Source organism: Anabas testudineus, chromosome 23 (assembly GCF_900324465.2).
Source record: "Anabas testudineus chromosome 23, fAnaTes1.2, whole genome shotgun sequence".
Classification (NCBI taxonomy): Eukaryota; Metazoa; Chordata; class Actinopteri; order Anabantiformes; family Anabantidae; genus Anabas; species Anabas testudineus.
This window is the reverse complement of record NC_046631.1, coordinates 9,174,062-9,189,750: the sequence shown is the minus strand read 5'-3', so window position 1 is coordinate 9,189,750 and position 15,689 is coordinate 9,174,062. Positions and strand designations below refer to the sequence as shown.

The 15,689-nt window shown below is 42.4% G+C and overlaps 1 protein-coding gene across 4 annotated transcripts in view; it reads right to left on the bottom strand.

Annotated features, from left to right (window-relative positions):
• Positions 1 to 15,689, bottom strand: part of sema3aa (sema domain, immunoglobulin domain (Ig), short basic domain, secreted, (semaphorin) 3Aa) — a 78,011-nt gene that overhangs the window by 19,424 nt on the left and 42,898 nt on the right. For 2 of the 4 annotated variants that reach the window (XM_026362726.1, XM_026362727.1), the window contains one exon: positions 10,710 to 11,158. The exons of 1 other annotated variant lie outside the window; for it this stretch is intronic. In XM_026362726.1, coding sequence (XP_026218511.1) covers positions 10,710 to 10,815 — 106 coding nt within the window. In that variant the 5' untranslated portion in view covers positions 10,816 to 11,158. Of the gene's footprint in view, positions 1 to 10,709; positions 11,323 to 15,689 lie in introns of those variants that run through there. One more of the 4 variants, XR_003298933.1, reaches the window with a different exon arrangement.

The following is a 15,689-nucleotide window of genomic DNA, read 5'->3' as shown; positions in this document are numbered from 1 at the left end:
TGATACATCGGCCTCAGTCTATCTATCATACAACATCGTCCATCATCATCAGTGTCACCACACGTAGCGTAGACATGCACGAGCACACATTATAGAAACCAGCAAGAGCACGCATGTGCACACAAACTATACTATATATACTGTATACACATATGTATGAGCCTGCAGTCCGATGGATTGTGATCTCCCTGCTCTCTCTACAAAGCTCTGATTGACGGGCTGCTATAGGAGCCATCTGCGCCCACTCACAGTGTGTAAGATCTTGGACATCTGTGTCTACATAAAAGAAGGGACTGACGGAGGAAGTGGTGTGTCAACCGTCTCTGTGTATCGAGTACCACTATGGGGTGGACTAGGACTGCGAGAGGGAGTGGTCGTCACCTAATAAAGACGTTTGCAGCTCATCTGTGTCAGTTGGATTTCAGCTTGAGGCTAAGTTTGAGACTCAGGAAAAGGAGTGGGTGGGTGTGGGCATGAATGGAGGTCTGTGGATGTGTGTTTGTGTAAGAATTTGTACTGTACCACAGATGGGTTGAGCGTATGTGTGTGGGTTTCAGTGCGTGTAGATGTAGTTTTTTTTTTTTTTTTCTACACTGGCCACTTCCTTGCAAACCAGTATCCTGGCATTCAAATTTGTACACACTCACTGCCACAGAAGAGAAGGAACGCTGCGGTACTCAGATTACATCAAATGAAATGTTCAAGCTAAGAGGTGTCTCCTGAGCAATTTTGTTATAGTGGGAGCCAATCAGATTACTAATCAGACATGACACTACATGGTCAGGAAATGAGCTAGAGGAGGGAAGTAAGGAAATGCATTTGCCAGTCCACAGAACACACAGAGGTGGTCTTCTTATGTTTGAACTGTGAAGTAATGGAAAAAGAACGGAATTAAAATGGAAAAATAAACTCCTTTAGGAGCCTGAAAGATTAGACAGAATAGAATCGGAAGAGAAGCATGGCAGATGTTGAGACATGAGGAGAAACAGTCAATAGCAAATGAACAAACCAGAGAACAAATAACAATAGCCTTTATCGTCTCTCTGTTTCCACTTAGGGGAGGTTTTTCTCCCTCTTCACTGCGATCTTGGCTATAAATGCGATGAACTGTATCTTCTGAAAGTGAGAGTCTGTTGTTGGACCCAGAGGCTGGGATTGTGGTCCAAAATGGCAGCTACTGAGGTCCGTCACGAAAGGTTTCCCCCAGATGGGCCAAAGAAAAGAAAAACACACACGCACATTTCAACACGTGTGATAAAGACAAGGTGGTCTGTGCGCACAAAACACACAGAGAGGCCTTAGAGCTGGGATCTACTGTGGTTTGGAGAATTGGGGGATCTGGGGCATGAGCACCTAAGAACCTCGAACCTAAACACAGACACGCTTGTTTGAAACTGAGCGCGCACGCTTATACAAAATATAGTAAGTATACAGACAGAGAAGTGGACATATACACACAATAACACACACACACACAAAACAGCGTGACATGAAATCACTGCCCTCTGCCACACCTACCAAACCCTTAATCTGACATACACATGTTAATATTGACCTAAATCTTTACACCGCATCAATTGTCCCTGAATACACACACACACACAGAGACACAGACACACACGCACACACACACACATTTTTTCTCAGACTACGTTGTAATCCAATCAGTATTTCTGCTTATGCAGCATGAACTTGTGGAACAGCGAGCACACTCAGCAGCTTCTACCTCTAACGCCCTCACTGGCCCCGGACTCCCCAACACACACAAACACACGTGCGCACACACACACACACACACACACATTCAAACACACCTCATCTCGTGTATATTTGTGCATGCACATGCTTTGCATCCCCATCACCACACACAGTCTGCTCACACTAACCAATGGACACACAGACAGACATTTAAACGCATACCTGTGTGTGCCTATGAGTTACACACACGTCATCCACACACATGGCTACGCACACTTTGTTCGGTCTGTGCTACCCACTTCCATCCCACTTTATCTTGTTACACACATCCTCTGTCTGCTCTTTTTCTCTTGCACATTCTGTCTTTCACACATAAAATATGCAGGCACAGTGAAGGCCTATGAATACAGCCACAGACATACATGGAAAACGCGTGCACATGCACGCAGATGCAAAATTGAAGAGATCTGTGTGCAAGATTTTGTGCTGTGAGCATCTTGGCCCAATGTGTAGCCTAGTATGAATATATGATTGAATGATGGATGTTTACTGTATTATATTTCACCCCGTGTGTATTTACATATTTATACATGTTCCAGATTGAAATTACATGTCTTTATTTAAATATTAACTCAACGGCACAGTATATTAAAGGACACCCCTGAAAACCTGCAAATACAAGCAATTCATTCAAATAAATTATCATTTGTCTCTGTACTCAATATACGTGATTATGAAAAAAAACAAAAAACAAAAAAAAAAAAACACCGGCTCTTGTCTTAAAAAGCTCCAGGAAAAAATGAGCTACATTCAAAATTCAAGTACAATTGTCTGTGGAGTACTCTTCACTCCCCCATTCTCCGAACAGGCAGGCGTTTTAGACGCCTACATGCCACGCAATAGTGGAATAATGAAACTGCATGAAAGAAAGGCGACAGGGCATTAAATTATATTTATCTGAATGTGCGTACGCACCGCTGTGTGAATGTGTGTTTGAGTGACATAAAACATAAAAGCCTGACAGAGAAAAACACTTGACTTAGATTAAACAGATGGGTAATATTCCATTAAAATAATGCAGCATTCAAAGTGTTGCTCACATATACAGTGAATATTCAACAAGGGGAGAGAAGTCGTCAATATGTAAAGAGGTGTTTGTGTGACACGTTTTACTTGTTCATTTCCTGTTCATTGATGTTGGTCTTTTTCTTCTGCAGCTGGCAGAGGGTGCGTGACTAGTTGTGTTTCTGTGGTTTGTCAGACTGCCTATCCATGGAGTAACTCTAGTTACTCCATTGATAGGCAAGGAAGAAAGACAGTTTGAAAAGAAAATGGCAGCTACAAAAGAACATGGTGCAACCAGTTGCACATGTTTATCTTTCAAATAGAGGGGCTGGCTTCAGAAAAGAAACACAGTTCTCTAATATCTCCAGTGGTTTGGTTTGGCATGTCAATCTTTGCTTCCGAATCCTTTTCTTTTCTCGATGTGTGTGGTGCGGTGTACGTTGCGCTGCTCTCACGATGGCCTCAGCCAAAACACAGGTGTCAGAAAAAAAGACGAGGCGCCCGCCATGGAAATTTGCTGAGAGCTTTGCTTAACAAAGTGTTCAAATATTATCCTAAGCTCAAGGATATCCATGCATGCCTCAAAAGTTCACCTCCCCTGTCTTTCTCTTTCTCCCTCCCTTTCTCTCTCTTTCTAAGCACAGTAGCAGGTGTGGGTTGGTTTCCATGGCTACTGTCTGTATAATACAACCTGGGCCATTTGATTTCTCATTCAGGTGCAGATGAGTGACAGCTCGAACAGGAAATATGCTACGTTACACACAGTGCTATGAACTCTATGATTAAGAAAAGCGCCCAAGAGAATGTGTATACACACAGCAGATGAGAAGCTAAATATGTAAATTGCTATTAAAACCTTATTTTTATTACAGTGAAGAAGGAATGAGTAATGGATGAGTTTTCTTTTGAGTTGAAATAGAAACTTAATTCTCTATTTTTCTTTTTTTACCAAAGTGACTCAAAGTGACTCATAGCCACAATTCATAATAAGGGGCCACATCGTGCTGGTCATTTTGATACTATATTCTGTCCCATGAATATGACACAGTATGTTCAATCATAGGATGTGTATCAGGGGGACTGACAAGGAAAACGTGACCACATCCCAAACCACAAAAAATCTATATGAGTAGTCTAAGTATGTGTTGAATTTCACCAGACTTCCTCATCACGGCACAACATTCCTGTTCTCCCATGAGAGAAAAAGACACAGAGAGAGAGGACAGACAGAATATGAGAGCGGTGTATACAGAGAGAGTTGACAGGAGAAGAAAAGCAGGAAAAGCAAGAGACAGAAAGAGAAGGACAAAAAAATTGAAATCAAAGATAATGACAGCTAACTAAGGCAGAAATCTGAGCACAGATTAAAAAAAAAAAAAAAGAAGAACATAACAAAAGGGGTTGTATATGGACCATTTCATTAGTGTGCGTCTCCTCCTGTTATTGGACGGCTGCATCACAGAGAGCGGTTTTCCACCAGCACTGTGACCACAGACGGCTAGAGGCCTGGCAAAGCCTACCACAGAAAGCCCACTCTCACACCACTACATACTCACAGCATAACCATGCTTTTCAGTCTCTCTGGTCCTTATTTTAAGGGAGAAGCACACAGACACCGGACACACTTACAAATAGACACACACTCACTTTTTATATGCAAATGTAGTCACCAAGACAAACTTGCTCGAATATAAACAAACAGGCATAGTAGGTCATGTGTATCCATGCACACACACACACACATACACACACTCTCACAAATCACAAATCACAAAATCACTCCTCTGCAAAGCTGTGCATAGAGAAGGAAATTGTGCTATCGCAAGGCAATTTGATGGATGGAGGAACCAGGCTGTGGTTAGCGTGGCCATGTCTGGAGCCACTGCCTGTTAGTGCAGCCTGTCAGCTGTACAGTGTAGCTGAATGTCAGCTCTGCCATTTTATTAGGAATTAATGAGACGGGGCTACAGATCTGAATGTGTCCCAGGCAAACTGTGACAGCAAACACATTGATGTGACAGGGAGACCGGAACACAAATGCTCAAGCACAGATGCACATCACAGCTCTGTACAGCACTATTTAAGGATTTCATGTAACAAAATGAGGTTTCATGTTATAAGTGAGTACAGTGCCTGTCATAAAAGGCTTTTGATTTTGGCATTTCCTACTGTGGCGACAACATCCTTTACATTACATTCATAGTTTAAAGTATGAACATTTGAGTGGTTTTAATATGTTCGAATTTATGACGGGAAAAATGAAACAAAGTCTAAAGAGAGAAAGAAAACAAACACACCCCTCTGCGTCTTATATTACTGGGATTTAGAGAGACTACTGTTTCAACCTTAAAATGTGACATTAAAAGCAATAGGAGTGGTGGAATTTGATTAAAACTACTGATAGTTCTTAAAATTATTATAATAGACTTTCACTCCATGTCAAATGAACTTTCTCTACTTTTTTATATTTCTTTTTGCCACTTCCCTTTCTTCATCTGTGTGTTTTTCTATCCATCAGTCCTCGTCTTTCTGCAGAGATGTCCCACTCATTCGTAACTCGACTCTGTTCAGATTGAATGGTGTACCCTCTCTCCATCTGACTGACAAGACTTAGCAGGTGGCGGGACCCATTCATACCCGTGGTTCAGCAATCTGCACCACGCTGTAACCCAAGCCTACATCCCAAACACAGATGCATAGACACAGGATATTTTTCCCGTGTGCATGTCCATACAGAGCTTATGTACACACAGACAGAAATGTCTGAACATACACAATTGCTGTGTGCACTCACATAAATCTTGACAGAATACTCTGCCAGTCCAAACGGATGTTGATGATCACATTCGTTTAAATAGAGGTTCCTAAATCAGATAGCTGTATAGTAAGTGAACATTTTATGAACACTGGAGAATTAAATGACTTTCCAAAATACACACCACCTTAGAAAGCAAACCATAGACATCTGAAAGCTCACAACACTGGGTAATGCGTCCTCTGCTGCATTTCTGTATTGTTTAAAGTGCACATAATAAGATACATAGAAGTAGCACGCAAGTCTAAAACTGCAATAAAAAATGACAGATTTCTCAGTGACTTGATAAATTATTTGTTTTGCAAGTGCAGTTGTGTCACTGCACAATTATCTTTGGGGCAATGAGTGTCAGCACAAACACACAATTCATTATACCATCTTTCAGCTTGTGGACTAGGGTGGTGGGGGCTTATGAAATACTGTGGTCAGGTATGTGAGTCAGAGTAAGGCAATGTAAAATATGTATCATAGGGGCATAGCTGGAAAGCAAGCCACTGCAAAACATTGGTTTATACGACCGGGAGGTGGCTGTGTGGAGGCAAAGATGAGGGTAGTTCAGCGTGTGACTGTGTCCAAATAGAGTTGAAAAGAAGGATAGCCAAAAGATATGTATCAACTGAGCTGCAATCAACAGACAGGAAAAGTAGAAAAAGAAAAAAGAAAAATACAAACACACACACTCAAAGACCTACACACACAGTATACTTGAAGATTGTACTTTGGGTCTGCGGTGCTGTGGTTCTCTGAGAAGCGACTGAACCACAGGAGAAGGAGGAGGGGGTAGAAAAAAAAAAGGAGCGATGAGAAAGAAACAGAGAAAGAGGGAGGCAGACATCTCCAAAGTTGGCGCGTTGGGCGAACACCTTATAATTATCTACATCCGCTCTGTCAGCCCCAGCCCACAGAATGGACAGATACAACAGAGAGAACTGGAGAGCAAGAGAGGTAAAGACTCATTTAGATGTTCACATGTAAACAATGAATAGACAGAACACATTGATGAACCCGCACACATGCAAACACCCACAAACATACACACAATGCATATTTTCATAGGCCGGCACGCCCACACGCAAACACACATGGACATGATCACACAGGGCTTATTATGGAGCTGAGTCCAGACTGCATTGAGTGCGGTTCCACACCAACTGTCTATTTTCAAGGGTTGTAAGCCGATTCCATATTCCCCGTCTCTTCCTCTGTCTCATTTTTGTCTTTCCTCCTCTGTTCCGCCCATCAAGCCAGCGTATGGCGGCTGTGATGGCATCAAGAGGTCATACAGTAGGCTCCCTAATTACCCAGAGCTGAGGGTAATTACCGGGTTGTTTAACGGGACCTTTTAAGTTTTAAAGCGCTGCTTGCTTGCTCCTTTTTAGGGATCACAATAGGGTCACGTTTTGTAGATCCACAGCTTGATTGTGTGCTGGATGTGCTGGATCGATTGACCCTTAGGGGTCAGCCTTCCTACTGATGGCCGCTAACTATGGAAAGAGTGTACAGGGATCGTAATGAGGAATGCGATTGCATGCAGGTATGAATTGATCCATGGTAGTATATCACCTCCTTGTTATTTACTATGACGGCAGCACAGGATACTGACATTAATGCATTGCCATCAATTCTAGGGGATGGTTAAAGTTTTAGTATGAATTTCTGGTAATATCTGCTATTAGATTCAGTTGGTGATATCAACATGTGCAATATCTCAATGCCAAGCAACTTAAATTTATGTTCTACCTTATAGCCCAATGTCCCTTAAGTTCCTGGTCAAAGTGAAGAAAGTAAGAGCTATTTTCGTCTCAAGGAGAAGAGGAAATCATTAACTCATGTGATCATCGTTCTGTCCCCATGAAGCTGGGTCTTTTTCGCTAAATGTCTAACTAACCCCACTGGGAAATCATTTACTCTGCACTTACTGCGCCAGCCGTCCCATGGGAGGTCATTTTATCTACCTGCCTCCATTTCTCAGTGGTTCTGCGTCCCAAACTGCTCACTCTGCAGTCATTTGTCTGTCCTTTCCAGAAGAAGAAATCACTCACTTTTGTCTGACTCTATCTGTCCCTGGGTGCATGTCATCAGCACTTAAATGAGACTGATTTCATGGGACTCTCTTCATGCACTTGCTGTTCATCAAACTGTCCTAAACCGCAGGCCCTGCTTGTTCTTGGGATTTACATTAACTCGTTGAGTTGCGACACTTTTTTTTCAAAGCAACTTTTAAGTTAGATAAAATGTATAAGGCAAAGGCAGGGTATGCATATGTAGGTCTTTCCTATAAACTCCTACTGGAGGTAGGTCTGTGATAGGCCACAGGCGGGATTTGAACCCTGGTCTCCCGCACGACAATCTTACCTCTACATTATCCAGATTGTCCTACTCATGGGCTTCAGTCTCTCTTACACTGTATTTATGTGATCATCCCACTTCTGGCCCGGCCCTCTCTTTGCTCTGCACTTGTTTGACTGTCCTTCCCAGGAGGATTCCTCCTTGTCATTTATTTGACTTAATTACTATGCTGGCTTTGCGAAGGGAGAGGGGATGAGTGACACTTCACTTAACGACCAGCCTCCCTTCTTTCTGCATCTTCTACTGTCTGCCAGCTTTTCCTTCATTAAAAGCAAATCTCCTCCCCTCCACCATCACTCCCCTTTCTTCCTTCATCCGCTACAGTGTGGGTGTTAACTGAGAATCGTCCCCTGACAGGCATCAAGAGAGCCATCAAACACCTGTGGGCCCGAGACACTAGCGCAGACACTGGTGAGCAGCGACACAAAGAGGCAGTGGCACACAATAGGCTGTGATGCCTTTACACCCCATGCCTCTCACGCACACAGGGACATGCGCGTACATAGACAAACACAACAGCGCAAGCCAACAGCAGTTTGCAATCACACATAATTATAGAAACACTGATTCAACAGCACAATAAAAGATACGGATTTGTGAGCTCATGCATATGTGCACAGATGCACGCACAAAACCAGGTGTCTAATTATATGAGTGCATGCCAGACCTGACACTTTTTTACCTCGCTGAGACAAAACACACACACACACACAGACAAACAAAAAAAACCTCACACACAGAAACAAGAGTGCAAGGGTGTTGAGTGTTCACACCAAGTGTGGCAAGAACATTCTCACATACATACATAAACAGCGAGTCTTTGATGTACTTTTAGGAAAAATGATTTTAGTATATCTATCACGACAGGCTCCTCTTTACCAGCTGACCTGTTCTCTTGGTCTGATGATGCACATCCATCACTGGTACTGTCAATACAGACTTTGATGCTTGATGACATATCTCCTGTCTAGTATTGTTGTCAGCAACATGTTCACTTGTCAGACTGAACAGGGAAGAGGATCACAAAAGGGGGCAGGAGGGAACAATATTCACATTCTTTACACAGATGGCTGTGTAAAGAAGGGATGACATTTTCCCATAATGCCTAGAGGCCTGGCTTCATGTGAACTGATACATGGAGCCCAGGGGATACATGAATTGCAGCAGGTAAGTTCAACTATGATTATTTCTAGAGTTATTTTTTTTATTTGTTTGTTAATGCATTACTATCTACATTGTTTAAATCATTATATGACACAGTTTTAAAATGAAAAGGTTGCACATATTTTTATTTTAGCACAGACAATACACCATACACTTTTGGAAACTGAAGTGGTGATAAAGGAAAAATACTATCCTTAAATTACAACTTGCAGTCCATTTAAAAAATAAAGTATGTGTCATATAGCAAGCCTCTAAACATACGTTATAGTAAACATCTGGGCTAAAGATAGAAAATGAGCTACAGTGACAACATCATATTCACCCCTTTCAAGACCAAAATGTGATTTTTCCCCAACATGTATGGAAATTATCTGAGGAACCAAAGTCTTGGGTGACCGTCAAACACACATGGGGACTTTCAACCACATGCTCATGTTTTCAGCTGCAAAACCATGGCAAATCAGCCTGTTCATAAATTTTCAGAGGGCATGTTTTATGAGTGAAACAGGACTAAAATAAAGAATTGAGAGACCACACTGCCAGCCATAAAGTTTTGGTCATGTTTTAGGACAAAGAACCACAATAGCCTCCCGCACTGACATTAAAAAGAAAAGAAAGAAGGAAAAAAAAAACTTCCCAAAATATGCCAAAAATGTTGCCAGTTATTTCTAGCTGAGATGAAAAGTCTGCTATTGCAAAGAGCCTGATTTAGTGTAGGGTGTGAGAGAGGAGAAGAGACAGAGAGCAAGAGAGCGAGAGAGAGAGAGAGGAATAGGGAGGAGGAGAGGAAGAGCCGGCGCTCCGCAGTCTCCCCTCAAAATAACACAGAAGGAGAGAGAATAACATGTTTGCTGTATACGTCAAAAACTTACACGTGCATGATATAACAAGATGCACGAAACCCCCTCTCATCCTCTACGAATACATTCTACTGCAAATAGATGATTTAATGCACGAGCATTATGTGCATATGTAGTTTTCTATTTAAATAAAACTCCTCTACTGCTGGATCCATTAAGGATAAAGTTATGAGAAGTCAGGAAACCTGCGTGGCTTCTTAAAGAAAGCCTCTGTGTCACGATCAAAGTAGATCCTCTCTTTCTTAGGAGTTTTTTGGGACAGAAGCCATTAAAACAGAGGCTCTAGTGCCTGTCCGGAGCACTTAACAGGGCTGTACAGTACTAGCCGAAGGGAACAGCACAAGGGAAAAATTGGTAAAGGGGCCAATACATACATTTAACTTCAGGCGAGAGCCATTCCTCAGCATATGGAACCAATCTGACTATTTGTAAGGAGAATAGTGAATTAAGACACAGACAGGGCAAGAAAGAAGAAAGGAGTGAGTTAATGGGAGTGAGGAATAAAGAAGGTTAAAGACAGAGTTAGGTGCTGTATGCTGACCAAGAGGGAGAGTGAATGGGACAAACAGAGGCAGAAATAGACAGGGAATAATGATACTGAACGTAAAATAGAATGGCTGAAAAGAAAAGCACAAAAGAATAACCACGGGCAAATAAATAAATAAATAAAAAAGACCGATAAGGTAGTCTACCTTTAAAGCACCAGTAACCACAGTGCTTACGTATATTTGTCAAGGGATAATGGAGAATGGGCTTACCCTTGTATGACAGCCTTAGTCTGGGTACATTGTGCTTGGGCTCAACTCCTCTTCCCAGCTGCACTGCCCCGCACAGCAGCACTACAATCCCTAACAGGTAATCCATGGTGCTGGAGTGCTGCTGGCTGGCCTCCAGACCAGGGGGCACTTACACCCCGACCAGTGCCCCGAGATGAGTGTCTCCTGCTGGGGTACGGCAAGCCTAGAGAGTCCCTCCACGCGAGCCCTGATAGTGAGGGTTCCAGGGAAGTAGGGGCAATCCTGGGTTGTGCTTCCCAGCTCAGAGGGCAGACTGTGTGAGGACCTCTGCAGTGTGAAGTGGGTGAAGGGGTGCCGCTCACATGGCTCCCCGTGTGGAGGTCCAGGATATGTAGTCCTTTGGTTTATCTGTCCTCAGGTGAAGGCTCAGTAAAGCTTTAGCTTGGCGTGATTAAGCTGAGAGGTAGAGCCTGTGTAAAGGTAAATCAGATCACTTATCCACAACAGTAAGGCTGTCCTTTTCTACTGAATTTTTTTTTATCTCTTTCTGTCTTCTGGCTTCTTCTCTTTGAGCAGACACTCACACCAACCCTCTAATCCTTGTGTGCGGCTCTACCAGACTGTGAGAGAGAGAGAGAGAGAGAGAGAGAGAGAGAGAGAAGCACCATCCACCAGAAGAGAAGGGAGGAGGGAGAGCAGCTGAGAGAGAGAGAAGGGGAGTGCTGGTGTGAGAGAGAGAGAGAGTTAGGGGGGCGGGATGACTTGAGAGCAACGATGGAACCAGTACAGTGAATAGAAGTGGATGATTAGATTTTTATAGTGTTGTCTCTTCCGCCCTTATTTCCTTCTTTCTTATTCATCAATTCCCCATTTCCTTTAATCAATTTTTTTCACCTTTCCTCTCTCTCATTCACTATCTGGCCAATTTATTCTGAGCTGCATCACTAAGTGCTCCTATCACCTTTTTCACCAACTGTAGGAAAGGCATAGAGGCACTAGTGTTTGGAAGGCAAGTAAATCTTTTAATGGCTTTTCCCTCACTTCAGCCAAAATTTAAATGGTTATAAAATCGAAATATTACTATGTAAAATCAATGTACGCAACGAAGGAGCTTCCAATTTACTACATATGTGTGACACCGGAAATAATAATTCACCACAAGGTTCATGTGGTAGCTGTTCTGGAGCTAGAACAAACTAAAATATTTCTCAGCAGAATGAGTTTTCCTCTTGTAACTGAACTGTAAAAACAGTTTTGTCAAAACTGATTTGTTAGATTTTGTTTCTGAACAGACTCCTGGTTGTAAAAAATAAAGGATGTAATGACACAAGTCATATTTCTCAACTACATTTCATCAAATGTACAAAAAACACACATCACAATCAGATTGCTTAAGGTGGGAAAGGCCAGTGCAGGATCATCTACATTATCTCTTAAATATTTGCCGTGGTGAATCATATTTGGTGAATGATTCTGGTGAAGGATCTTTGGGATGAAGAGTCAGTTAGCACTGAACTGGATGACATGGATGAAGAAAAACAGTCATGGTTGTTGGAAAAGTAATGAGAAATAAATCAAGACCAGGCAAGACAGAACAACAGTTGTATAATAGGCATATCATGTTCACTGAAAGCCCCACCTTCAGCAAAATACATTATATGAAAGACGTCTGCTGTTAATGTTAGGTGGCTACCATATTAATCTCTGACATTTGTTTTCTTTACAGTTAAGAATATTTATATATTATTTTTTCAGCTGGTTAAGAGGAATAACAGCATACATTGTAACTTTCACTTTTCCCACAGAGAGTATAGCTTTTGAGTGTGTTTTTGAAACCTTTATCCATCTGAAACCCACCAGTTAAGAGGGACACATGCTGGTAGTTAACCTGCATAGTTTGCGATGGATCCTGTCTCTGGTAAAGTCATTCACATCAGCAAGGCAGGTCAACAACAGTCCACCCCTCCACCTCTTCCTCTCAACCCCTGCTAGCCCCCTGCAGGTGTTTTTTGTGTGAGTGTGTTAGTGTGTGAGCGGGCACCTCCTGTTTCCTCTCAGGGAGTGACATAACAGTGGCGAGGTGATAAAAGCTTTGATAAACAGGAGTGCTGATGTGTCAACTCACACACCCGAAAAAGTTAAAAAGAAAACACTGAGAGTTGGCCTGATATAGTGAGTGTTGTGAGTGTGGCGAGTGTGTGCTTGTGATATATGGGTACCCCCATGTGTCAGCATTCCCACCAGTGCTTTTCATACCTGATCTGGCTTTTTGTGCTTGTTTTAGTCTTATACAAATTAAAACTTAAAAAAAATAAATGAAAGAAGTTGTACTTGCTGTAGAAAAACATTATCCTTAAAGACTAATATCAGTTTTTTACAACTCGGTCCTTCTTTTTGTAGTTGTAGTCATCAGTCGCAGTGCTAAAAGTTTGACTTACTGTGCTCGCCATAGCTGCGGGCTCACCGTTATCCTAAGGAATTTCAAGTGTGTTTGTGTCTGTTACTGACAAATGAGGTAGTTTTAGATAATCTGTCTTACTAGTTACTCCATTAAGTTTACAGATCTCACAAATTAATTTGGGGAGTATAGTTATCACATTTATGAAAAGTCTGCCAGTTTATAGGAATAATTTATGGATTAAAATAAATTATTTAGTCATTGCATGTCCTATACAACTGTTAAAGTGTGTGACTGCATGCATCCCTGTCTTCCTTTGTGTACTCACTTCCACAACCACGGTGTCCACGTCCTCGTATCTCATCACCCTCAACAGCCTTTTTAGATGTTTACCCAATGCACAAACATGTGTGGACAGATGCATGAAAGTACCCTCTCGTGTCACTCAGCCCCACTCCATCGCCCTCTGCCTCTTCCCTCTGCCCTGGTCGCCACCTTCCTCTCATTTATCTGCATTAGGCAAACTAATAGCAGCCAGGCTACCTGCATCGATCTTAACCACTGGAGTGAGATGTGCTGGAACATGCCTTTATGGGTTGCCCTTTAGGGAGTGCAGCAACAGTCTGACCTATTCTTGCTGATCTATTTGTGACACCCCCAGCACCCCGGTAGGCGCTGCGGCTCTGAGTAATGACAACTTAATAAATGGTGACACGCCGCTGGCAATGGAATGAGATGTCCATTGACAAGGAGCTTCCAGAGGCTTTCAGCGCCTGTCGGTAAAAATAGACGTGGACACAAGACACCCTGCTTATGAGGACACAGCAGATAGACGATAGGCGTCAGACAGGTCTGCGTGTGCGGCGACTGTCAATGTGCTGTTACTGATATGATGGTGTATCTTCATCCGGTGGTGTGGGAAGCACTGTTAATGTTCTGTGTGTGTATTAGAGAAAATGATTATGGTAACATGACCCCAGTTATCTATTTTACTGAGAACACTGGACATGTCCCACCCTGTGCTTCGCACACACTGCCCTTTGACCATTTGCGTACTTCAGCACACGCCTACAAAACACCCTGTTCATATCCTAACTGACCCTGTTCCAAGGCCATTGCCACTGCTAGCAAAGAAAAACTAATTACTCTGCCAATAAATGACATATCAAGTTCAAGGTACGAACAGTCATCACTTCCTTTATACCACAGGAGTCGCTCTTCCTATTCGCTTCCTGTTTGCAAACACCACCTCCTCCTCCGGGTTAAAGAAGATCACACAGCAACACCCTTAGTCAGCATATGACATGTCCAGGAAACAGGGCTGAGATAGTCAGGAAAGATCAGTGCAGAGGAAGAACAGTAGCTACTAAAGGGCGTTGCACCGTTTACCAACACCCTAAAGCTGCTTAAAACATTTGACAGGCTAGGTCAAAGAGACTTACGTGTGTGGTGTGTGTTGAGTGTTCATGGTCATATGACATCATAAAAGATGCAGAAAGAGATGAATGAGCAAAGTGAAACTGTTAAATGTGGGACCCATACAGATGGGTTTCACTGTAACAGGGAGGGTAAGAGGAGCATAAGTTATGGAGACAACTGTGCAACTCTGGACCTTTTCATTACACACATTTGGCTGTAAAAAAAGCCCCTAAATATATCACTAGTTGTGCAAGCATTACAATGAAACGTTTACCTGAAATCTTAGTCATGGGAAAGGAACAAAAAAGAAAAAAAAAAACACATCTGTGTATGCAATTATTATTATTATTATTGTAACTCTGTAAAGCTGTAAAGCTGTAGAATGAGTAATATATCACAGTATATGAAGCTTGAAAGTATGTCTCCATGTCAGGTGTCAACTCAGGGTGCTTAATGTTTCTAAAATCCAAAGATAATTTACCAGGAAAGACGTGGGGAGTGTGATGGAAAGAAGTTCAGGCAGCTACAAGAGTTCAATCATTTTCAAAAATTCACAAGAAAATCTAAATCCTCCCCTTAGATTATCGTCCTTAACTTATTGTCCAGTCAAGTGCTGACACCTGTTTCTGCTCTCATATGCTCTTTTTGCCCTACTCTCAGTCTTCAAACAAAGTGGCGGTATCATTAAAAATCCATTCTAGAGCTCATTAACAATGCTTCCTCTAACACCAGAAGAGCCCAAAAGCCCAGCGGAGGGAAATGGGAGGTTTCCCTCCATTTCACTGCTTCTCAAAAGGTCATAGGGCAACCTCCAGGTTTACAATGAGGTCATGCAACCCCATCAAGTGCATGACAGACCTCGGGTAATCTCTCTTAGAGAGGCATTCCACCTTCACATACATACACAGCTCCATGTGCGCAAATCTAGTTTCCGCATCCACTCAAGACAAGTACTGGAATGATGGGATAAATAAACAAAAGTGGAACCACATTGCACCACGGGAGAGAAAAAACTACCGAGCTGCAACATCTGTTACACTGAGGATGAGATGAACGGAAGTTGATGACTGTATTTATTCACTGCTGATTCATTTCCATCTTCGAGTGACTTAAGTCTCCTGTGGAGCTTTGTCTCACACAGATGTGTCCGTTCTGACGATGGGATGGTGGTGGTAAGTGAGGAA